This window comes from Triturus cristatus, chromosome 8, assembly GCF_964204655.1.
Source record: "Triturus cristatus chromosome 8, aTriCri1.1, whole genome shotgun sequence".
NCBI lineage: Eukaryota > Metazoa > Chordata > Amphibia > Caudata > Salamandridae > Triturus > Triturus cristatus.
Genome location: NC_140591.1, coordinates 401,590,792 through 401,614,841, shown reverse-complemented (window position 1 = coordinate 401,614,841; position 24,050 = coordinate 401,590,792). Strand labels below are relative to the sequence as shown.

At 43.9% G+C, this 24,050-nt stretch overlaps 1 protein-coding gene across 3 annotated transcripts in view; it reads left to right on the top strand.

The window, feature by feature from the left end:
• Positions 1-24,050, top strand: part of LOC146802188 (phosphatidylinositol 3,4,5-trisphosphate 3-phosphatase TPTE2-like) — a 276,700-nt gene that overhangs the window by 12,380 nt on the left and 240,270 nt on the right. For 2 of the 3 annotated variants that reach the window (XM_085621775.1, XM_085621776.1), the window contains exon 2: positions 2,127-2,208. In XM_085621775.1, coding sequence (XP_085477901.1) covers positions 2,159-2,208 — 50 coding nt within the window. In that variant the 5' untranslated portion in view covers positions 2,127-2,158. Of the gene's footprint in view, positions 1-2,123; positions 2,209-24,050 lie in introns of all 3 variants that reach the window. The other variant, XM_085621774.1, reaches the window with a different exon arrangement.

Sequence of the window (24,050 nt, the reverse complement as noted above, 5' to 3'; positions counted from 1 at the left end):
CGTTACATGCAGGTCCGACATTGGGTTCTCCACAGTGAAGTGCTGAAAGGGTGCAGAGAGACATCTTACACCATTTGAGAAGTGGCTGCTCACATACACAATGACTCTCATTTGACTTTGGACTTATACAAGTTCACCAGACACACTCCTATCGCCGGGAAAACACTGGGAGGGGGAATTGGGCCAGGCAATGATGCAGAAAGAGTTGAATTACATTTATTATAGGGCCCGACGCACGGCCTGTAATGTGGCCTCCACTGAAACAGCCACTAAAGTGTCTACCTATTGGTATTTGACCCCCGTCCGCCTATATAGAGGTAACCCCTTTCGTAGCCCACACTCTTAGAGAGCTTGTGGCTCGTTGGGTACTCTCACACATCTGCTGTGGGACTGTCCTTCCCTAGGGGAATATTGGCAGCAGATCCTGGACGATGTTGCCTCCCACTTCGGCACTCAGATCCCCCCGCCTTCCAGTGTATGTCCTCCTGGACCTTCTGAATGACATTACCTTCCCACTTAAATCCCGGAGGGGCAAACAAATGGCATTTGCCCTGGGGGTGGCAGTACAAAACATACTTTCACACTGGGGTACTACGACAGTCCCAACTCGACTAGGATGGCTCCATCGAATGTGCGGAATATTGGGATGGAGAAGATCTCACTTTCTCTGACACACCCGGGGGCCTCCTTCCATTACCTATGTAAGCCCTTTCTTACTCTTCTGACGTCTGAGTTCACGGAGCTCACCCGCCCCAAATACCTAAGGCTTCTGCGACTTGCGGACCCACCTAAGCAACCAGACCGAATCATCTCTGCCCCTTAGTGACTTTCTCTCACAAGGCTTATTCCTACATGACCTCAACATCTACTGTCTGTGGATGTCCTCTTGATTCATGGGAGGAGGAGGGGTGGGGGAGGCGGGAGGGGGGTTTCTCTTTGTTGTTGCTGTATGATTTGCCAAGCGTAATAACTCTGAATGCCAGATTGTATTCCGATGATCAAAGTGCATATTGGCTTGTTTGTTGACTCTTTGGTCTTGAAAATCAACAAAAGAAATCTAACCATAAAAGCATTCCATCCATAAAATCAGCAATCAATATATCATCAAGATAACATACATAGGGAAACATATTCACTATTCTTAACTCCACATCTATTCTCCATAGCAGTATTGTAGTAGTTAATATTGTGAACTTGACATTTTTGTTGATCTATATTTCGATAGCGATTAAGTGACCTCCCACGCCATTGTATTGGCCAACATTCAAAATTGTATTTTACTCTTGTTGAACTTAGTGTCAAAAGTAGCTGTTGTAAATGTGCGAACAGGCTGTCAACAATTCCCTAACAGCCCCATATATTTAGAGGGAGTAGTCCAATAGATTTCTCTACATAGAAAAGTAAATATTTTTTAAAAAAGGGCCAACAAAAAAACTGTAAGGATGCATTTAAACTTTAGTCCCAATTGTGAACTGGCGAACTGGTGCAAAATCCGCCAATTTAGTAGTAGATATATGAATGGGAATAAGCAATTTTTTGTTAATTGGCGAGCACGTTTATAACTTGTGAAGTTACTTTTTTCTTTGTCAATGGCACTTTAGATCTCCAGTGAAGAACTTCAGAAGCATATGAGGGAAAAGTCCTGTAGTTGAAATGCTCAGGGGCAACAAACTGTAGGCGCTTAGCCTGAGGTGTCTTGGAGCTGCACCTATGATGACATATGTTGAATTCTCAATTTATTTTAGCGTGATGGGAGGTTGAATATAATTTAAGTAGGGGATGCACCAAATAGTTGGTACAATTTACCCTGATGGACCTTAAAACCTTTATGTTGGCAGACTTCGTACATTTGATAATTTCAAAGTTCTCCTTCTGAGTATTACCTCCTCTGAGTGGATAGGATGTTGACTTGACTCTCGCTGGTCTTATTTGCGCCTTTGTGTTGGTGACTGTGTAGACGTCTGCTGTTTAATATCTGTAACTGTTCCTTGAGGCAGTGATTGCCTTCTTTTAAGGGCTTCTTGTGTTTTTTGGTGAATGTAAATTTACACCAAGGAAAGCGAGAGGGACATCACCTTCTACAACTTGTACCAATGTGATCAATGATGCTTTATTTCCTCCAGCAGAAGATCTCCGTTGACCTGGGCGCAGCAGCGGCATGCCAGTGGTGAGATACGACCCTGGGATGGAGTCTGCAGAAATGAACGGGTGAGTGAAACCTCGCAATCTTGCACTCAGTTAAGAGCGGTGAGGGGTGAGCTGGAGCTGGTGATGGGGGATTCACCTTATGTGTGCGCCTTGCTCTGATAAGCCAGCCTTCTAGACACTATGCGTTATGAAAGTGACCGATCACCAGTAAACAAGATGCTTGCCATGTCCCCGGGGATGTCCAGGGAGGATCGTCTGCGATAAATCTCATGTGTTCAGTGTAAATATTGTCCTCACCGGTACCCTTGCCTGATCATCACAAAGACAAGTCAGGACGGAATGCCTAACATTGACTGTAAACATTCACCAGTTTAAGCTCTTTGTGCCTTCATCAAACGGTCTGATCCTTTATTTATTTACATTTTTCTGGAGCTTGGACATTAATCAAGTGCCTGTTAGATAGCTTAGCATTCAAAGGGTGACGGGAGGACTATCTCGCATTGTAGGTTATAGGCCGGTTATATAACATATTTACTTTATGCACTATGCCAACCTGTGGTTAATGTTATATAGGCATATTCATAGGAGTAGACACTCTGATTCTCACTACACGTTACCATTAATTCAGTAGAGGATAGAGGCGTATTAAGCTGGGTCAAGTTTAAGGGATTTTTTTCAGTGGTGTTTTGAAGGAGGTAAGGGAAGGATCAAGTCCTATTTTATCTTATTTCGATAAGGATGTTTTTCCGTACATTGGAAACTAAGTTTTGAGGAAAACATCATTACCAGTTTGGAAATGTATGCACTTTTCCTGAAATTGTAAGTTTCTTCCTTTGATTGTGTGGTGTTAAGTTTCATGGTGAAGCATGCGGCTCTAAGATGACAGTGGCCACTGCAACTAAAAGAACAAGCATTTGCAATGCAAATTGGTCTTGCATTTGCTAGAGTTAGAGGTATTGGTGTTGTAAATTATGTATTTTACTCATGTGTTATGAGGGTATGTATGTGATGTGCAGTGGAATGATGTGGGTTGGATCGGAATTTTAGTAGTGGAATAGTTTGGTGTGGTGTGGATTTGTGTAGTGGAATTATGTGGCAAGGCGTGCAGTGGAATTATGTGCATAGTAATTATGTGGTATTGAGTGTATCTGGATTATGTGGAGTGGGATTCTCTGTTATGGAGTGCAATTATGCGGAATGGTATTTTGTGCTGTGGAGTAGTATGTAGTGGAGTTTAATTATGTGGATTGCTGTTAAATTTTGTTGCATGATGTGGTATTTTGTGATGTTGATTAGATTTATATGGTAGTTGTGGAATTGTGTAGAGTGGATTTGTGGCGTGGAATATTGTGGCATGGTGTGCAGTGGAATTTTCCTGGTTGTAATTGGTATTTTTTGGAGTGCTATGTGGTAGAGTGCTGTTAAATTAGGTGGCATGATGTGGTATTTTGTGATTTGGATTGGATATATGTGGTAGTTGAAGAATTGTGCGGAATGGAGTGGATAAGTGGAGTGGAATTATGTGGCATGGTATGCAGTGGAATTTTGTGGATTCTGTTATGGAATGGAATTACGTGGAATGGTATTTTTTTGGAGTGGTATGTCGTGGAGTTTAATAATGTAGTGTGCTGTTGAATTTTGTGGCATAATGTGAAATTATGTGGTGTGGAATGGATGTATTTGGTGTGTTGTGTAATTGCATTGTTGAGTTGAATTATGTGGTTTGATATCAATTATGTGGTGTGGATTGGAAATGTGTGGAGCTGAATTGTGTGGCATGGAACTGTGTGGATAATTTTGCCTTGTTTAGTGACAAAAAATAATGTAGGTTCAAATGGTTGAAGACTTTAGACAATATTCAAAGGGAGAAATGTACCAGTCTTTAATATCCATTATAGAAACTCACTGACGATCATGTCAAATGACAGCAGGGTATACTGTTAGCTTTTTTTTCATGTAAAAATGCCTATTGCACTGCATAAATTAAATACGCTGAACTGCTCCTTAAAATCATTGGCAACTGTTAATTCTCGACCAATTTATGAGCCTTGCATGCAAAACAACCAACCCAGCTGGTCGGAAAATACAGTCTGAAATTATTATGCCAAGCACAAACGTGCCATAATGCCAGAAAAACCTTACAGAGGTGCAGCCGACAGCTTATCCTCATTTATCCGTTATTAAACACTGCCACGTCCAAATACAGCAGGAAATAAAGAGGCACATGCATCAACATAAGGAATTGCGATTCCTAAATAGCGATTTTTAAGGGATAGCTATTTAGGAATTGCATTTCCTTATGCATGTAGGAATCGCAAAATCAATGGCGATTCCTCCACGTTACCTAATAGTGATTCACAAATTGCGAATCAATATTAGGTAATGTCAATACATTAATTCCTATGGGCCTATAAGCCCATAGGAATGAAAGGGCATGCTTTTGCAAATTGCGATTACCAAATTGGTAATCGCAAATTGCAAATGCAATTGCAAGGCTGCCAGGGGGCCTAAGGCCGCTCTGATGCGCCCACCCAAAAGGTAAGTGTACACATATGGCGCACACACATACCCTAAGGGCATATGCGTGTGCCACAAGTCACTCTGAAAAAGTCAAAGAATTCGAAGAATTTGCAAATTACCATCAATTTGAAGTTGATGGTAATTAGCGTTATCTAAATGCAAATTCGCATTTAGGAAAGGCTTGATGTATCTCAAATAGGGAATCGTAATTTGCAATTCCCTAAATGCATTTGCAATTTAGGTAATTGCAATACTTTGCGATTACCTATATTGCGAATGCAAAAATGTACATGCATCAGAAAAGGCCTTATTCTGGTGGCAAACGGGCCGGTTCGGCAAATCGGCCCGTTTGCGACCAGAAAAAAGCTTGATGCATGTGTCTCAAAGCCTTTCACCCGACCGGCCTCAACGTGCATGCTTAAGAATGTGTGTTAGCATGTAAAGCAATGCTACAATGATATGCTGTGTAAGGTGAAAATGCCTCATACAATGCTTATAACACGTACAAAATAGAAATCATGATGTGAATATGGTTTCAGTGCTGTATTTATATCCAGGTGCCAAATGCGAGATTCAATGACTTGTACCGAGGTTCATTTTTCATAAAACCACATGACCCAGCTGGTCAGAAAACAGATGCTCAATTTACAGATCTGCCATGCCACGCAAAAAACACGAGTTTGTTACAAAGCCTTACCGAGGTACAACTATATTCTTGATGCTGGAATTAGCGGCAGTGCCACAGTACTAATGGACAGTGTGTAGTGTGAAAAGTTGTGGGTTGTCCACGATGGAGAGATCTGGAGTTCAGGCTGAACGCAGTGTGAATTTCTCACAGTGACTGTTAGATGGTAGTAAAGGTGCTCGAAATACATGCTTATCCAATCATTGGCCTCTATGCAAAAAACACAGTGCAATGGTCAGATGTGCCAATTGTAATTGTGATTTTATGCGAAAGTGTGTGAAGGAGGTACATAGGTGTCAAAATATTTGCAGGGTGAGAGTATAAGAAAAACTAGTGCATACAGTGAAGTGGGTACATTGTGTGTAGGAGGATTGGTGGACTGAAGGAGAGGCGTGGAAGTATGTGCAGGACAAAGTAAAAAGAGGTTGCTGAAGAGGAAAGAGATTAAGTCTGAGATCTTCAGATTGAGTGTTTCCTAAAGATACAAGGAGATAAGGAGTGTACATGTCTGACAAAGAGACTGCAGAAGAGAGGGGCGTGAAGAGGCGAACAGGCGTGATCAAGACACTCCGAAGACCTTTCCCCTTCTACAGACCATAATAATGTTTAATTCACAGTGCGCTTAAACAGTTTAAATATCATTTAATAAACTAATTGAATAGCCATCCCTATAAATCATGCCCAGAGATGCCACTGCAAGAGGTGGGCTTTCCGCTGGCGTCAGTGACAGAGCAGGTAGCACACCATTTTTTCTGCAAACAAGTCAATTTTGAGGAAGGTTTTAACATGGGAGAGGGCTATCACAATGATTATGGTACAAGCATAACTTTAAACCTTTCTTCATCTAAAAGGTTAGGTGCCAGGAGGCTAATTACTTCAGACCAATGGATTTTGCACACAATACAAGGGAACAAACTAGAGTTTTATTCCCGCTCTCTTCATCTAAAGCCTCCCCTGCCAATGATATTCAGCGTTATAGAAGGAGATTTGATAACACAGGAAGCTCAAGAATTGCTGTACAAAGGTATTTTTTTACTGTGCACAGTTAGGTGACAGAACTGTTCTTGTAGGTATGATGAGATGGAATAAGTTGATGTTGGTAGTCTCATAGAAACACGATTCATTGCCCATGTCATGTTGGTTGATGCGATGCTGCAGTATGACAGAGCAGTAGGCATGGGTAGATTGTGGCAAGTATTTCTTCGTCTTACCAAAATCTTGGAGAAAATGAAAGGTTTATTTTGGTAGATAGCACCATAATTGTGACTTTGTAGTTGAGGGCGAAATGTAATTTGCATTTTTGGTTTTTATATTCCCGCATGGAGAGCTTTTTTAGAAACCTATTTATTGGCATTTGTGAAATATACAACACAGAAGAATGAAGTAGAACCAAGCATCAAGTTCATCTAATGTAGCACATTCAAGGAAATCAAATGCATTACTGAGTGTGAGTATGCAAGCTCTAGAGCCACAACAATGTAGTGTGAGCAAAAAATAAATGGACTCAATGAGACCATCACATACTTAAAGAGGAGTATATTCTAAGCAGCCTGACCTTGTTGAAAGTGTTCTCCCTACTGTTCCTGTATCTTCTAGTACCTCTGGGGCATGCACACTCCTCATAAATTAGCTTCTTAAAGACTATGCACATATTCATGCACTGGAGCCACCCATTTAAGGTACTGGGCCTCCTGTTTCTCCACTGCACAGCAATATCCGTCTGGACCATGATCTTCATATGTTGATTTTCCTCCATGTCTTCTAATGCCTGCAGAAGGATAAGTTTGTTAGAAGGGGTGATAGACCAGCCAAGGATTTTCCACATACAATCAAAGCCATCACACCAGAAGTATCACGCCTTTCCTCATTAGTCAAGCGTCCCATATCCTCTTCCACCAGTGCTCCCCACAGCATGGCAAAATTGTCAGGGAATCAATAACTAAAGACAGTATAGCTGTGAGACTTCCTTATCTGCAAGAAGACCCATGGTGACCCTTCGCCCTAACAGATAAAAGTCTTCAGTGTCAGCAAGTTTTTTCAAATATAGCTCAATGATGTATCTCTTCTGAAGATATCAAGGATTTGTGGAGTTCACAGTGATCCTGCAAATCCAAAATCATCAGTTTTGGGACCAAGAGACATACTTTATTTGGGATATCTCAATGGTATCCCAACCAACAAAGTTGTGAAGGTACAAGATCTACACCAGCCATGTGCTTACTCACGTCTAGGGTCTCCCTAGTTGATTTATTGTGCCATTAGATGAGATGCGGTAATTCATGCAAGAGGCCAAGAACCAATTTGGTGGCACGAGGTGTATCCCGGATGGAAACGTTCCTTAAATGTCCTGTAGATGTGCATGGTTTGCCAATGGGCACTGCTCAGTTGCATAGATGGGTTCACTCTAAGAGACATGCAATCATTTGTCAATGACTATCAAATGGGAGGTATTGATAGTAAGGGACAATGTCCATCATGCCTAGACCAACTTTGTTTTCCCCCCAGAGTTTTATTTAGCTCAAACTTGACCCAAGGGTGTCAGTGTGCTTTACATGAGCACCAGTAGCGTTACAGATGGATCATTCATTTTTGTTGGGCACAGGGAGATTAAGGTATTTGCCTCGAATCACAGGATGTTGAGCGCCCCTGCCGAGACTTGAACCCGGTTCCCCAGCTCATAAGGGGGCTTTGAGCAATTAGGCATGGATATGCGTGGATGGCACTTCCCCACTGAAAGCTGTGAAGGAGAGCATTGATTCTGCGAAAGAAGGAGGGAGAATGCAGTGTAGGTATTTCCATAGTGCATCATTTATTTAGTTTGGGCATGGATATTGTTTTGATGATGGCAACATGGCCCATGAAAGTCCATGGAAGCGGGGAACAGTAATCCAGGCCTCTCTGGAAGGAGTCATGGAAAGGGAAAATGCTACCTACCCAGCACAGAGGTGCTGAAGTTGCACCACATACACTCAAGCGTCAGAGCTTGCTGACTCCACCGACAGCTCTGAGCCCTATGACTGGGGCGGCACTGATCCAGAAAATGATGGATTTTCCCCAATTGTCTGGTGAGTTGCTCAAAGCAGTCAAGAAACTGCATCGCTAATAGACTAGACAACTGGGAACGCCCAGCTAAACTCCAAGATCATCAGGATGATGCAAGACATGGTCCTCTACCTCTGCCGCCCAGCACAAACCATGCATAATCGCATTTGTTTTCTCAACAGCCAAGCAAGGGGTGCAATAGCCAGGACAAATTAGCAGAGAGAAGGGCAGGCAGCCTTGCCCTATCCCTTTCTCAATAGAGAAAGGGGTGGACAGGACTCCATTAATTCACTCTCTAGCCACCGGGAGGGTGTACAGAAGGCAAATATATGATAGGAAACGGTGGCAAAACCCGATACTGGTGTGAATAAATATTGCCATCAGACTGAATCAAGGGCTTTTTCAAACTCCACTGACAGGAGTGTCAGGGGGCCACCCAGGAAGGGTGAAAGGGAATGGGATTATGAACACACCCAATACAATGGCGAATGGAACTGCCAATGGGTATTCCACCAGACCCATTGACCCAGGGCAGATGAGTTGCTCTGAAGGTAGATGTCAACAACAAAAGATCCCTCAATAAAGATGGAATACAAGATCTGTGTGAAGCCATGGTGTCCTACGAAGGCACACTCTGAATCGAATAAGTGGGTCTCTTGTAGAAGAAGGATGTCAGGCATGTGCTGCTTTTAGGACAGATCTCTCTTAATCTTCTCATTTAGGTCATTTACATTCAAGGATAGGATCCTCTGTGGTGTAAGATCAGGGACACTTTCTTGGGTAGTCATCAATCACATAAGGGGTAAAAGGTGAGTCATGCCATGCATGGCATGGAATTTGCCTTTGAAGATTGTCAATGCAAAAGTACCTGATGCTAAGGTATTTTAAAAAGAAAGAAATCTGAATACAAAGAAGCTCAAGCACCCCGATCTCATACTATACACTTCCTACATGAAACATAATCTGAAACCCCGCAAAAGACTAACACAGCATACAGAAACTGAAGGAAAAGTAGAAAAACCACGTGGCGCTACTCATACACATCTGAATATAAAGCACACAGTATGGAGTCAATCAGGTGACAGGTGAACTAAAGGTCATGTGAACTCCACAGTCAACCCCCCAATCCCCATAGTAAAGCCATCCAACACATCATCAAGACCAGAGGCAACAGTAGGGCACTGCATATGTAATCCTTCATATGTAATACTTCAGGCTGCTGGAAAACTCATGGGTTGGAACCCCATCGATCTAGAGGTTCAAGGAATGCACTGGTACGAGACTCAGTGAGCTCTAATTGTCTCTCTGAAGGTGGTGGGCTGATCCCTCCAGGAACAGGGATGAGTCTGAGGAGAGGGAGCCAGAGTATGCATGAGGATCAGCCTTGTTGACTAACAAGGCTTCAGAGTCAGGTTTAAGTGATGCCTTTTCCAAGGCTGCCATTATCTTTTATTGGTTTAGCCACAGTGGAGTGTGGTCCCTGACAGGAATCTTGTGACACGTCTGAATGTGACTCAACATTGGGTTTCTCTACCAGCCAGGCCTATGTCACCTCCGGGGGTGTCAAAGAGATAGAATTAGAATGAAAAGGATCTTAAATCTAGCAGGGTATTGATTGCTCCTTGTTTGCGCCTTAGGTCCGCAAAAGATTTTCTCTAGGTCGACATCTGAGTGCTGTAGTCTGGTACAATCATGACGCAGTGTGAGCAAAAATTGAATTTATCTAGGTCACAAATCAGCATCAGGATCGCCTTCTGGCCTTGTAAGTTAGCACTTTGGCAGTCATCAGTAATGGTGCCTCTCCCTGGACAGGGTTTCTGGATGAGTGCGCAATGAGTTTGCTCCACAACAAATCATTATGGGAGGTTTTCATCTGGAATATTGAAGCATAACCATTGTTCCAAGATTTGCTTGGGTTGACAGATCCCCACTCTCCCTCTGCACCCCACAAAGTACTGGTTATTGTCTTGGAGGCACTAGTCAGACAGTAATCAGGTGGGCCACAGTCGTTTGCATTTGTTTGACTCTATCTTCCTAATAGGAAATGCAAGTTTCAGCCTTTGTGGTTCTGTCTACAGTGTTACAGAGGTCTTGGTACAAGAGAGATACATCAAGACTCACCTCCCTAAACTGTACCTCAAGTGCAATTCAAGATCACTGGATTGTTTGAAGAATAACCACCGATATTTTGGAGGAATCCAACTGTTTAGCATCAGGACAAGTAAAACTAGAGCAGCCATGAACCGTGACAGAGAAAAGGCAGTGATCTTCGCAAATCTGTTGAGGTTCCTCTGATGAGGCTTCTCTTGCCCATGCTGTCACTGCACAGTGGATGTTGAATTCCAATGTAGGGATGGACACTGATACAGAAATATTGTGTAAAGAAGCAACACATGTAAAGTGGGTGAGGAGCAGATTCCTGGATTCAATAAGTAATCAACATAGAGTGTGACTCCATGTGTTTCAGCTGATGCAGAGGGAAGGCAGACTACTTATGACAAACAGAGAGCACGGTCCAGCAGCTGGCCGTGTAAGCACATCCTTACAATCGGACTCTCAAACTCACACTCACACAAGCCTGTCCCAGTAGGGGGCACCCCAGAGCCCACAGCCGCAGGCTTATCTACCCATTCACCAGGCTATCATCAATTGATTGCAGAGAATAATGTGTCAGAATGAGGCCTGGCTGCCCCATGGGATTCGAGCTCTTTCTCAGACTGTGAAGTCTCTTTGCTGAGGTAGTTCAGTCCATCTTTGATGGATCACTGCTCACTTCTGCATGTCCTGTCAGTCCTCAGTTCTAATGTCAAGGGCCAGCCTGGCACGCAGCGCAGAGGGGACCCAGGAAGAGATGGGGATGGGCTCTAACTGCCACAAACCACAGTTTTTGCTCTACTAGTGTCTGTTGACAATGATCCATGAGCAGCATCTACCACTTAGGGCCAGGACAATGGCGCGTACACAGAACCCACATCTGATGACCGTGTGGATTGTAAACCATGGCGCCTCTGCTCTCATTTCAACTATGCCGGTGACCATGCCGCAGTGCTGAACCTTTCATCTCATAAGACCTGACAGCATGAACCATTTATTTTAAAGCCCCTGGGAAAGGGAGCTATCCTTGGACTCGTGTGGTCTTACACTTAGACATACCTTGGTGTTTCCTTTATTCGAGATTTTACACTACAAGTCTTTTTCAAAATTGATGCTTACTGCGATTTGAGACTGTGCTTATAATGCCAGAAAATATATACTGAGTCTGAAGCCAGACGTTCTTGAGCCCTGACGAAGTTTCCTTTGGCAATCGGGAATGAAACGCGTTGGCTGTGTGCCAGTTTTTACAATTAACTTAATAAAAAGAAGCAATTTTGGATTTACTTTAGCCTGATTCATTGACTTCGCATCGTGTGCACCTTTCCTATTCTGGAACAGAACCCACATCTAACAGCTGCAGCCACAGCACACCACCTCGCCCCTCACATTCGACCGATTGCCACTAGATGCTGGGTTTGAGAGTTATGACCAGCAATTGCAGGATTTGTCTGTACATACAATGAGGCCACATGAGACCCTATGCTCCACCTTCATTTTGGGCAGTGAACAACATTCAGCTCTAGGCCAGGTTAGGTCGGAACGCATAGCGAGCTTGACCAGGACTTCCCATAAGACTACCGGGAGGACCCAGGTAGCGAGTGCCACCCTCTCCAGAGGATCATTCAATTAGACCTGTACTAAGCGGGACCATACCCCATGCCATCAGTCAGTTCCCTCTGTCGTTAAATAGAATGAAGCTACAGTCTGAAGAAGCTCTGAACAGCGTGAGTGGAGTGTAGAATGCCACCATTCCCACTCATTGGCCATCTCATTATGTTTGAGGACAACATCATCAGCCATGTAGCCTCCCGCAGTTTAACTTACATCCCACCCAGGGCCTACAATGACCTCAGCTCACTCTGGGTGGCATTAGCTGTCAGCACAGTACTTTATCCATCCTCCATCAACCAAGGAGGGACAGGGCACCGTAGGCACTCAGAGTGGTCAAAAAGTACACACTGGAAAAGGATGCTGCAGGAAGTACAGGTGTGGGGAAGGAGCTTCAGCAGAAGGTTTCCAAGGTCTTAGCCCAGCAGATCCACCCCCAGATGCAGTGTTTCTGACTATAACATACAAGGACATTTTTAAAAACTGGGAAAAAAAATAGATACACGAGAGGCCAAGGTTGTAGTTTCCTCAGCGAAAAATGTCAGGCTGGTTTTAATTGCTCCATTAGTTAGACCCTATGGTTTTTCCAGAAAGTAGTTTCTAGGATAACACTGAGAACATGGTGTTTTTAGATGTTCATTGCAATAGGATTGTTTAATTCAAACTAATTAAAGTGAGGGCCTCATTACAAGTTCCTGGCCCCTATATGCGGGGATTACAAGTTATTTTTCCCAGAATAGGGAATGGCACATGGGTTTAGGGAGACAGAGTCTAATTCTGCTTGTTTTTCGGTATCTGAGAGTCTATTTGTCTTAGAGCTTCTGATTTATTTTCTGGTTTCAAAGAGGCCATGTAGCAGAATGGGTGAAGAAGAAGGGTGTGTGTATCAGGGGGCACAAAGTGAATGTAGAAACTTGAATATGCCCCTTGACTTTTTGCTTCTCTAGCCCCTTTAGTTTCAGCCAAAGTAAATTGAGACTGGCACACAAGGGAATAGAGGTTGGTTAAACCTTATGGAGGGAGAAGTGCAAACCTGATGATAGTGAAGGATATATAAAAGAGAATGATTAAGAATTTGAATGAACATGAGATAATCAGCAGTATACCATCACATTCAGAGAAGGTGAACTCGCCCTTCTTGGTTCAGAATAAAGACAAGGACTGGAGAACATCCAACAAAATAAACCAATATGTCTAGAGGTCTTAGGGAGCAAAGACAACAACAGCACATGTACACGGAAGTGAGGAAGGGAAGAACATAATGAGGCATCCGAGGAAATAGCAAAACCACAAGGGTGCACAGGAAAGGAAGACTGGGTCTAATCTAGAGTGACCAGCAAGGAAACCTACCAACGGGAAAGAGCGATAAATGTGACTTTAGTACCCCAGAAGAGGAAAAAGGGACATCGGAAGAAAACGCATTGGGCAGTGATAGAGCAGGTTTTGTGTGCCTCAATCTTTGAGTGTAATCATTAAATAACACCCGCCACTGGTTGTATGGACCTTTGATGGTTGACAATGAGAAATGAGGAGCAATCATCTGCATAAACAATACATTGTTAATGACTTATTGTTGAGTCAATAAAGAGAGTTAGGGTGAGTCAAAGGGTTTTATTTTCAAACCTTTTTAGGTTTTCATCTATTTATTTATTAGACAATCTTAAATTCCAGCATTAGAATTTATTATATTTCATTAATCGATATTTGATTACAAATCAATCAGAATGTTTGTCAAGGTAACAGTCAAAATAGTAATAATGCAACAAGCCTGTCCTGTAAAGGAAACGTTCTATTCTAAATAAGCTGAGATAATTAGAGGAAAAAGTGCCAGTTCAGTGACTCATAAGGAGTTCTGATTGAGCGAGAGAGAGCAAGATCAATGCACAGGCATAAAGGTTTTGCTAGTCAGATTGGAAATGTATTCTTAGTCATGAATCAACAGACATATAGAACTAAGCTAAGTAAGCTCTCCTGTAGAGATGTCTCGGAGATCAGAGACAAGTCTCTAGTCACAATGTCAGGGACAGGAAAATCCTGTAGGATCTGCCTCTTGGGTTTGGGGTCTAAATTCTGCAGATGTGCTCTACTCTAGGAACACGCATTATTATAAACACACAAGTTCTATATTGCAACAGTATTTTCGATTTTGTCTTCTTCATCCACCAATAGAATATTAGTAAACTCCTTGGAATGGATTCACTACCCATGTTCTCACCAGAACATATTAGACTTCTAGACATTAGTCCTAGGAAACATTAAAATGTTATTTTCTTGAGGTCCAACCTTCTCATGAATCATTCTTCCTGTTGTTATTGTTTCTCTCCCGATGAGAACCTCACTTGTCTAATACAAAACAAGTGTCTATTTATCAGCTAGCAGAAGGCTTCCGAAGGTGCAAAATCTGCAGCAAAGAAAATAAAAAATATTTTGCACAAAGAACTATTCAATGTGAAAAACAGGCCTTTCTTAGCTAATGCATTATTTCTCTTTTGATATGACATTGACAGTTAAGCTAACTAAGTCCATCATTTGGTTTTCGAGCAGGCCTTCAACATTCAAGTATGAGTGCCTACTACAAATTTTGTGTTTAGCAAGTGCTTTATTTAAATGTAGCATTGTGCACATTATTATTATTTTTTTTTTAAAGTTTATTTATAACTTTTCACCACAAACAGAGCGGTCATATACAGAATCCTTTGAGACAATATCCATAGGCTTGTTTACATTTTACACATTAGGCCCCGGTTACATAGCACAGGTAAATACACTTTACATTGTTTATGGCTTAGTAGTAGACACAGCATCATATACAGCTAAGGAGACACACGCACCTGCGCTTACATACTATCGTCACCATCTGTCTCAGCAGCCTGATCACTGTCTGTCCTAGTTAAGTTCAACAATTCTCTGCATAATTCTATCCCAAGTTGCTATATCCTCATCCAACCTTTCGTCCCTGCGGCAAGCTTTCAAATGTAGTTCCTCCGCCAGGGACCACTCCCCCACGTCTCCCAACCAGTTTGCAAAAGAGGGAGCCCGCTCCTCCATCCAGCAAATGGCAACCCGCCGTTTAGCTAATACCAGCGCCAGCTGCAATAACTTGTTGGCCATTTTCCTCTTCTTACGGTGTGGCACCAGCCCTAGAAGGCACTGCTCAGGCTTCGCCTCCATCGCTATTCCCACCCTTCCACGTAGCCGTGCCACTACCTCAAGCCTATATTGATGCACTTCCGGACATTCCCACGCCAAACACATAAACTCAGCATGAGTTCCATGACATCTAGGACATTCATGCGAACGGGAGGTATGAATACGATGGAGTCTCACCTGGGTCATATACACCCGCTGCAGGAAATTATAGTGCAGCAACTTGAACCGGGCATTGCAGGACACCTTGCGCGTTAGTGTACATACTCTGGCCCACTCCCTCTCCAGCAAAGGTACCTGCAAGTCTTCATTCCAAGCATCCCATGCCCCACGCGCCAAGGACCCTGAGTCTGCCCTCATAGCCTTATATAACAAGGACACCAGACTGCGCCCTCCTCCACACGTTAACAAAATGTCCAAGGTCTCAGTGGTCCGGGGCATATCCGGGTATGTGGGCCATGTCATCTTAGCCACTTCCATTAGACCAGCATATTGGAGATATTGTCCCTGACCCAAACCAAATCCTTCACATGCCTGCTCAAATGTAAGGTAGGTATCATTGCTATATGGATCAGCCAACAACCTGCAGCCACCCTCGGTCCATGCCTGGAAAGACATGTTGTTCCGCCATCCTGTGCACAGGGACCAACTGCCAAACTGATAATTCCGGGTGAAAGGGAGTCCGCCCCAGGACTCGTTCCATGATTTTCTGCCATATATCGGCCGTTTGTCTAACAATGTATGGCACTTCCGCGCTCAACCCCGCACCCTCCATCAAGAGCATAGGTAGATCCTCTGGCTGCACTCGTCCAGCTAACAGATGCTTTTCCCAATGGCCACCCTTATCCAGCCACTGCACCGCATACTGTAGGTGTGCCGCATAGTAATAAAGATCAAATCTGGGTACTCCATGACCACCCTCCTCGTACCGTTTCTGGAGCACCTGCACTGCAACTCTACAACTTTTCCCTGCCCAAAGCAGAGTCACCGGAAGCGAATTCAGTTGTTGAAACATGGTAATAGGAATCGGGCACAGTGCGTTCTGCAAGGCATATAAGCATCTTGGCAGCATCACCATCTTTGCCACCACCAGTCTTCTCATTAAGGACAGCGGCAGTGTATTCCAGAACTCTACCGAGTGCCTAAGCAACTCCATCACCCTGCTCATATTCAGCTGGAGCAGCCGAGCGTCACCATGAGCAACCTGCACTCCTAGATATCTAAAGTAATCCGTTTTCCACCTCAATCCCAGACTAGGCAGATCCTCCGCTTCCCTATCTTGCAGTCCTGCTAGAGGGAACGCCAAGGATTTACGTCTATTTATGCGCAGTCCTGAGTAAGTCGCAAACCTATTCTTCAGCCTCAGCAGGTGTGGTATTGCTTCACGCGGGGATGTAACATAAAACAATGCATCGTCCGCATAGAGTGAAATAAGATGCGCACTCTGCCCAATTTGTATGCCCCAGTGGCCCAGTTCCTGTCTTGCCCGTATTGCCATAGGCTCAATGGCCAGAGCAAACAGTAGCGGCGACAGTGGGCACTCCTGTCGTGTGCCCTGCCCAAACAATCATTCAGCCTATCTGGTTTGACCCATTCGCACACACACAGACAGGTTTGTATATAGTATTTTACCCCATCTGCAAAAACGCGGGCCAATCCCCACCTTCCCAAGAATTTTGAGCAGGTGACCCCAATCCACCGTGTCACACGCCTTCTCATGGTCGATGGGCACCAACGCCATTTCCCCAGGGGCTCCCTGCGTCTCATGCAAGACATGCGCCAGCCTCCTTATATTCAGTGACGTACTACGGCCCGGAATAAAGCCGCACTGGTCCTCGTGGGTCAGATGGGACATATGTAGACCCAACCACTTAGCTAGCACTTTACATACATTTTTTACATCTGAATTGATCATCGTCAGGGGTCGGTATGCCGCCGGGTCCTGCATATCGCCACCTAACTTTAGAATTAGACACATTTCACCCTCACACATCGTAGGGGACAACATTCCACTCTCAAAGGACTCATTAAAAAGTTTGCAATAGCGGCCGGGTCAGTATAGCTGAATATGCTTGGTAATACTCAATGGGTAACCCATCCCCTCCCGGAGCTTTGGCCCTGGGTATGTCGGCTAACTCCTCCCTGAGCTCCTCCTCAGTAAGCTGTGCATCCAGTTCCTCCTTGACCTCATCGGATATCTGCCTCATCTGCAGACCCTCTAAAAAGGGGGCGCATTGTTCCGCACCCACCAGGGGGTCAGCCCTATACACAGACTGCAGGTGCTGCTGGAATACCTCTAGCATAGCTGCCCGAGAAAAGACCCTAGCTCGCCCGACTGGGCTCGAAGACTAGTGACCATGGGGGGTGAGGGGGGGACTGTTCCCATCGCAATATCCAGGTCAATAACCATCCAGATTTATCGCCCTCCGCATGTAGCCGCTGGCGATATTTCGTAAGGGTAAATTTATCCAGCCTATCCCAGGTGTCTGCAACCTGTTCCCGCAGTGCACGCTCCCATTCCTGGGAGTCACCCTGCCCGTGTTGCCCTGACTGAAGTTCTGCCAACATTTCCTCCCTGTCCTGCAGTTCAGATAACAATTGTCTCCGGACGCCATAAGTCAGCCCCATCGACGCTCCTCTAACCACTGCTTTCATCGCATCCCACTTGTGCGCTCTAGTGCTAGCAGTGGCCCAATTAAGGGATTCATAGTCCGTTAACGCACTCGAGATTGCCTCCTTGCCAATCGGATCCTCCAGAATTTCAGCGGGGAGCCGCCATCTATGGGGGCCCTGCTCCACCGTCGCCCACCGCACCGCGCAACACACCGGTGCATTATCTGACAAAAATACGCCAGGTGTACAACCTCCTCCGCCATAAACTCCAGATGCTCTGCCGCTAGTACCCTCTATAACTGACTGTGCGTATTGTGAGTGGGTGTAAAACAGGTAAACATTTTCTGGGTCGGGTGGCGCTCCCTCCAAACATCCCGGATGCCTAAGTCGCTGATTAGTTTTTGTAGCTGCTTAGTCATATGCGGCTTGTTACCCCTTCGATGGGGGCATCTGTCCAGTTTCAGACCTGTGTGGTAAATAATTTAATTACCGGGACTTAATTTGATACAGAAACATAATGAAATAGCTCAGTAAATAAGAGGCAGAATCCGTGGTATTAGAGGTTCGGAATGGGCTTTATTCCAGAGGTCGATTATAATCGGTTGCTCCAGGTTCCATCACCACGAAGGTTCAGGAAGTGAAGTACATACGTTATTGACAATCAATTACTTTTATACAATAAGCATTACAGTGAAGCTAATACAAGAGGCGTAACAATTGATAGTGGGGATAATATATTCATACGTGGCAAAGATAGGCGTAACTGGGTGTGTTTACAGAACGTCATCAGATGTGATGTCATAAGAGGGTGGTTACATGAAAGAATTTCGCAATGTCAGCAGAAATACTTGGCAGAAATGCGCGCGCAGCAGCATGACGTGTCATTGACGTGCAACTAGGGGGTGAAGGGGACTTGACATTTAGCTCTACATGTGGCGACAGAAGTCTGGAGGGTCAAGTCAACCTAATCCCAAATCATATCTAACATCCTATGTTTAAAGAACTAAGTTATCCAAAAGAGAGGTCTCTTCGAGTGGAATCTTATTCTATACTGACTATACTGACTATTAGTGCGTGTACAAGCGTCTAAGTGTCTATACTAGATGCGAGGGCGGAATCTTCCATAGTAACAGGGCTATGAATTATTTGCATGAAGACAGAGAAGCCGGGCCTTTGCTCGGTAACTGGCAGAATGTTTACTTAAGCTACTAGACAGGAATGCATTGGGCAGGGAGCGGAGCAGATAATTTTCGAAGGTGAAATACAGTTTTTGGCAGGCAGCAGGCTTCGTGAGCCGCGCAGAGAATGAGACAAAGTTCATGGTCACAGGTGCAGGCTTAGACTGGAACTTTCAGAGGCAGAAGGCAAGAAAAGCTTGATGACAGAATCAGGGCCTACTTGCCTGGACTGTAAAATGGCATAAGTGAACCATATAAAGGCGGTGGCCTTTCGTACTTAGGAATGGAATATCCGGCCCATTCATGGCGGATCAGCAGAGGACATGTTAACGGTGGATGCACATGTATTTGCGTCTTCATAACTGGAACTGGAGGGAACATACATGTACTTGTAACATGCACATAGAACCGTTGGGGTCCAAGATAGGGGACATAACTGACCAGAAAAATCCATATTTCCACATTCCCTCCTTGTCCCCTACTTGCCCGTCAAGAGATATCAATCTTCATTAATCCATTGATCTGTTCATATAGCATCATTTGTTCTTCTTTCTTTTTCCGGGATTTTGAATGAAAATCTTGATGTGGAATGCACGATGTGGCACACAGACCACAAATCGCTGGTCCACATTGCAGACATAGACAGCAACTGAATAGTATGAGAAGGCCAATACCTAGGAAGGATAGGACCCTCCATCCAAAGGTAGATAATACACTCCAAAACCAACCGGACCAAGTCCAGGTGCCTGGATTCTGGTGTATCTGGCTTACAATCTTATGAAGACGAGTTATGGCTTTATATACAGATGGCGAATTTTCTGGTATGAAAATGCAACAGCTTGATCCGATGACCCTACAAGCTCCGCCCCTATCAGCCAGGATGACGTCAAGGACAAGACGATTTTGAAGCACAACAATCCGCATAGCAGACTGCTCTTCTGTTAAATTGCCTAAGGCGGAAATAGTTTCGTTCACTACTGCTTCAAGGGTTCTAGTTAATCTACGTATCAGCTTACTATTAGTAACGGTACCTATATAGGGAAAGAGACCTTTATTGAAATCTGTGTATTTTTCCCATGCTGTTTCAGTGTAGTCGACTATTGGGAGATCTCTCCTTACTCTATTATATACTAAATGAATATTTCTGTGATAATCAGGAGGAGCTAGAAAAACAGGTGGCAAAAGGAATCCAATGTAGCAAGTACCATCCCAATCTAGAGGCAAACGTACATATGCCGTCTGACCACATATGAAATAGGAATGGCGGGAAGCTCTAAATGTAGACTTACCTTGATCACTAAATTCTACTACAGTGGTGCATTTACTATGGCCCATGTGTATGGAACCATTCTTTCTTATACATAATTCACCTTTTACTGGAAGTATTGACATAGCGGGCAAAATTGAAGTAGCTTCGGATTCGGCATTCAAGATCAGGAGATTAAGCGTAAAGTTACCTAATCCATATACTTCATTTTCTAGATCAGTTCCTGTTCCTTTGGGAAGTCCCTCCTTGTTGTGGTGGCAGACCTTAAGTAAAACTAAGTTCAGATTTCCCCATACCCCATTGTCTTGATAAACTGCAGAGTTCGAATCTTGGGAATTAATTAAACTAAACCATGCTCCACAGGAGCCGTTGTGTGTGAACGGGTATGGAAAAAGAGGTAGAATTCCTTTATAATTCTGATAGGGAGGGAGTCGGCCACATATCCAACAATTTGTAGCATTGTTAACCTGATGGGAATGATGCAACATACTAATAAACGTGTTATTGCGCAGTGCAAATCTATAAGACAACTCAAGCGGAGGTAATTTACTAAAAGAATGTTCAGCAGTAACATTGTAAACATGTCTAGGAATAGGATAATATATGTGCAACAATATACTTGCAATAATTATTAAAAGACTTGAGAAAAATAAAATTAATAACGTCACTATGCAATGACTACGCAGTGATTTACAGTACGCCTGTCGTTTCAACATTTTTCGGGTGTATTCTCTATTCAGGTCCAAGGGATACATGTCAGAGACAATTCAACCGCTTCACCTTGGAGAGGACTTAAACAATCAAATTGCTCGACTGATTGGACCTGAGCTTTAATTTATAATGCTCAGAATCACTTTTTTCCACAAAAGGAAGTTTTGAGTCAATGGGTGAAGACACACAAGGTGAGGCATTCACATCTGATTTTAGTCCATGAAATTTCTTGATATGACTTGAATGAATCCATCCCTTTCTGCCTTCGATCTACACGGCTGTTCTTGTGGTGAGCAACACCAGCTGAGGTGACCTCCACCTAGGTTCCAGCTGAGTCTTGCGATCAAAGTTCCTCACGAGGACCAAGTCTCCCGGAACCACGTCATGGGGTTTCACCTCAGTGTTGTCAGGAAAAGCTGCAGCTACCTGTGAACGACAAGATTGTAGTGCAGACATCAAGGAAGCCAAGTAATCTGTCAGCATATTACAGTCAATATCAGTTATTTTGCGTGGTATAGGCGTCCCCCACATATTTGGTGGTCTGCCGAAGATCACTTCATACGGGGATAGCCCTGTTCGAGAGTGTGCTACTATTCTTGTGTAAAAGAGTGCAACTGGTAATGCTACTACCCAGTCGACACCTTTCTCTCTGCATATTTTGGATAATCTTATTTTCAGAGTCTGATTATGTCTTTCTACGAGACCTGCTGCTTCGGGGTGTCGGACACAGTGGAATTTCCACTGATAGCCTAACAAAAGTGAAACGTGTTTCATTAATTCGGATGAGAACGGCTGGCCGTTATCTGAGTGAACAACACGTGGTAAACCGTATTGTGGGAAGAATTCTCGAACCAACTGTTTGGCAGTAGTCGGGGCAGTGTAATCTGAAACCGGGTATGCCTCCGTCCAACGGGAAAGAGCACACACAACTACGAGAACATATTTGAATCCTCTACATCGTTCCATCTGGATATAATCCATCTGGAGGACTTCAAAAGGATGATCAGGAGGATGAAATCCACCCTGTTCTACAGGAACGCTTTTTCCTGGGTTGAACTGGCAACAGATCAGACAGGTACGAACTTTTTGTTTGGCTGCAGCTCGTAAATGTTTATTAAACCAAAGGTGTTGAATGCTATCTAGCATAGCTTTTTCTCCTAGATGTGCAGGACTATGTACAGTGTTAATTATAACTTGGACCATTGAATCAGGAAGGAACCACACAGATTTTTCCTTCATCATCCATCCTTGATCGGTTTGGATCCCTCCTAATTCAGTCCATTTCTTTATTTCGTCTGGTGTAGCATATGTCTGTATGTCAATTACATCAAGAGCGGGATCCTTAACCATCATACAATGTGGTGGTATCTGGACTATGGTCTTTGTCATGTCGGATGTTTGAGTTTGAGCAGTCTGTTTAGCTGTTCTGTCAGCTAGATCATTGCCTTGAGAAATGATATCAGTAATTTTCGTATGAGCTTTACATTTCATAATCGATATTGCAATGGGCAAATGTATTGCATCTAATAAGGCATGAATGAGGGGTCCGTGCTGAATGTGGGCACCGTGAGAAGTTAAATAACCTCTCTCTCGCCACAGCACGCCGAAGTCATGTACGACTCCGAATGCATAACGTGAATCAGTGTATATGTTGACTTTTTTATTTGTGGCTTGAATACAGGCTTGTGTCAGAGCGACGAGCTCTGCTGCTTGAGCGGACAAGGTATTTATACACTTGGTTTCAATAATTTCAGTGTCTGTGGTGACTGCGTAAGCGGCCACTAACTCTCCTGTACTTGTTCTCATACATGAACCATCTACATACAACGTCAGGTCTGGATCTGACAATGGAACATCTGTCAAGTCTTGTCTGGGTTTCGTCGTGATTGTAATAACATCAATACAATCGTGGGCTAATGGGTCTGTTCCATTTACAGGTAAAAGTGTGGCAGGATTCAATGTGTTACAACGTCTGATTTCTATATGTGGCTGAAACAATGTTAATTCGTAACCTGTAAGTCGCGCTATAGTCAAGTGTTGTGTTTGCGTTCGATTCACAAGAACCTCTACTGCATGTGGTACTTGTACTGTCAATGGATGTCCTAACACTATGGCATCGCTTTGTCTGATTGCTAAAGCTGTCGCTGCCACTGATTTCAGGCACGCAGGCAGAGCCTGGGCTACGGGATCTAATGTACTAGAGAAATAAGCACATGGTTTGTGTGCTCCTGCTTGTTCCTGTGTGAGTACTGACAAGGCAGTACCTTCGCGTTCTGTAATAAAGAGTGTAAACTGTTTACTGTAACATGGTGTTGCTAAAACAGGTGCTTGACATAAAGCTTTCTTTAAGCTTTCAAAAGCTTGTGTATGTTCCTGAGTCCAAGGGAGAACAGTCGATGTGGCTGCCTCCTGTGTTGTCAACTGAATGAGTGGTTTTGCTAGGAATGTATACTGAGGGATCCACTGCCTACAATATGAAGTGAGGCCTATGAAAGCCCGCACCTCCTTTTGTGTCTTGGGTATTGGCATGTTAGCTATTAACTGAATGCGGTCGGGTGTAAGCTGCCTTCCCTCCTTGGACAGCGAGTGACCAAGGTAAATAACTCGCTGGACACAGAATTGCAGCTTAGAAGGGGACACCTTGTGCCCCTTTTCGGCTAAAAATTGTAAAACCGTCAGTGATGCTTTTTCACATTCAGGTTCGCTTCGGGCGGTGATCAGCAGATCATCGACATATTGAAGCAAGGCAGTGTTAACTGGCATGTGGATACTGTCAAGTTCTCGTTTCAGTGCTTGGCTATAGATGCTGGGGCTTTCTGTAAATCCTTGAGGTGCGCGTGAGAATTTAAAGCTACGTCCATTTAAACTAAATCCGAACAAATATTGGCTTTCCGGATCTATTGGGACGCTGAAAAAGGCATTTTTGAGATCAATTACAGTAAAGAATGTTGCTTCGGAATCAATAGCTGTCAGTAATGATGAGATATCGGGGACCACAGGGAATTGTGGCACAATACACTTGTTTAATTCGCGCAGA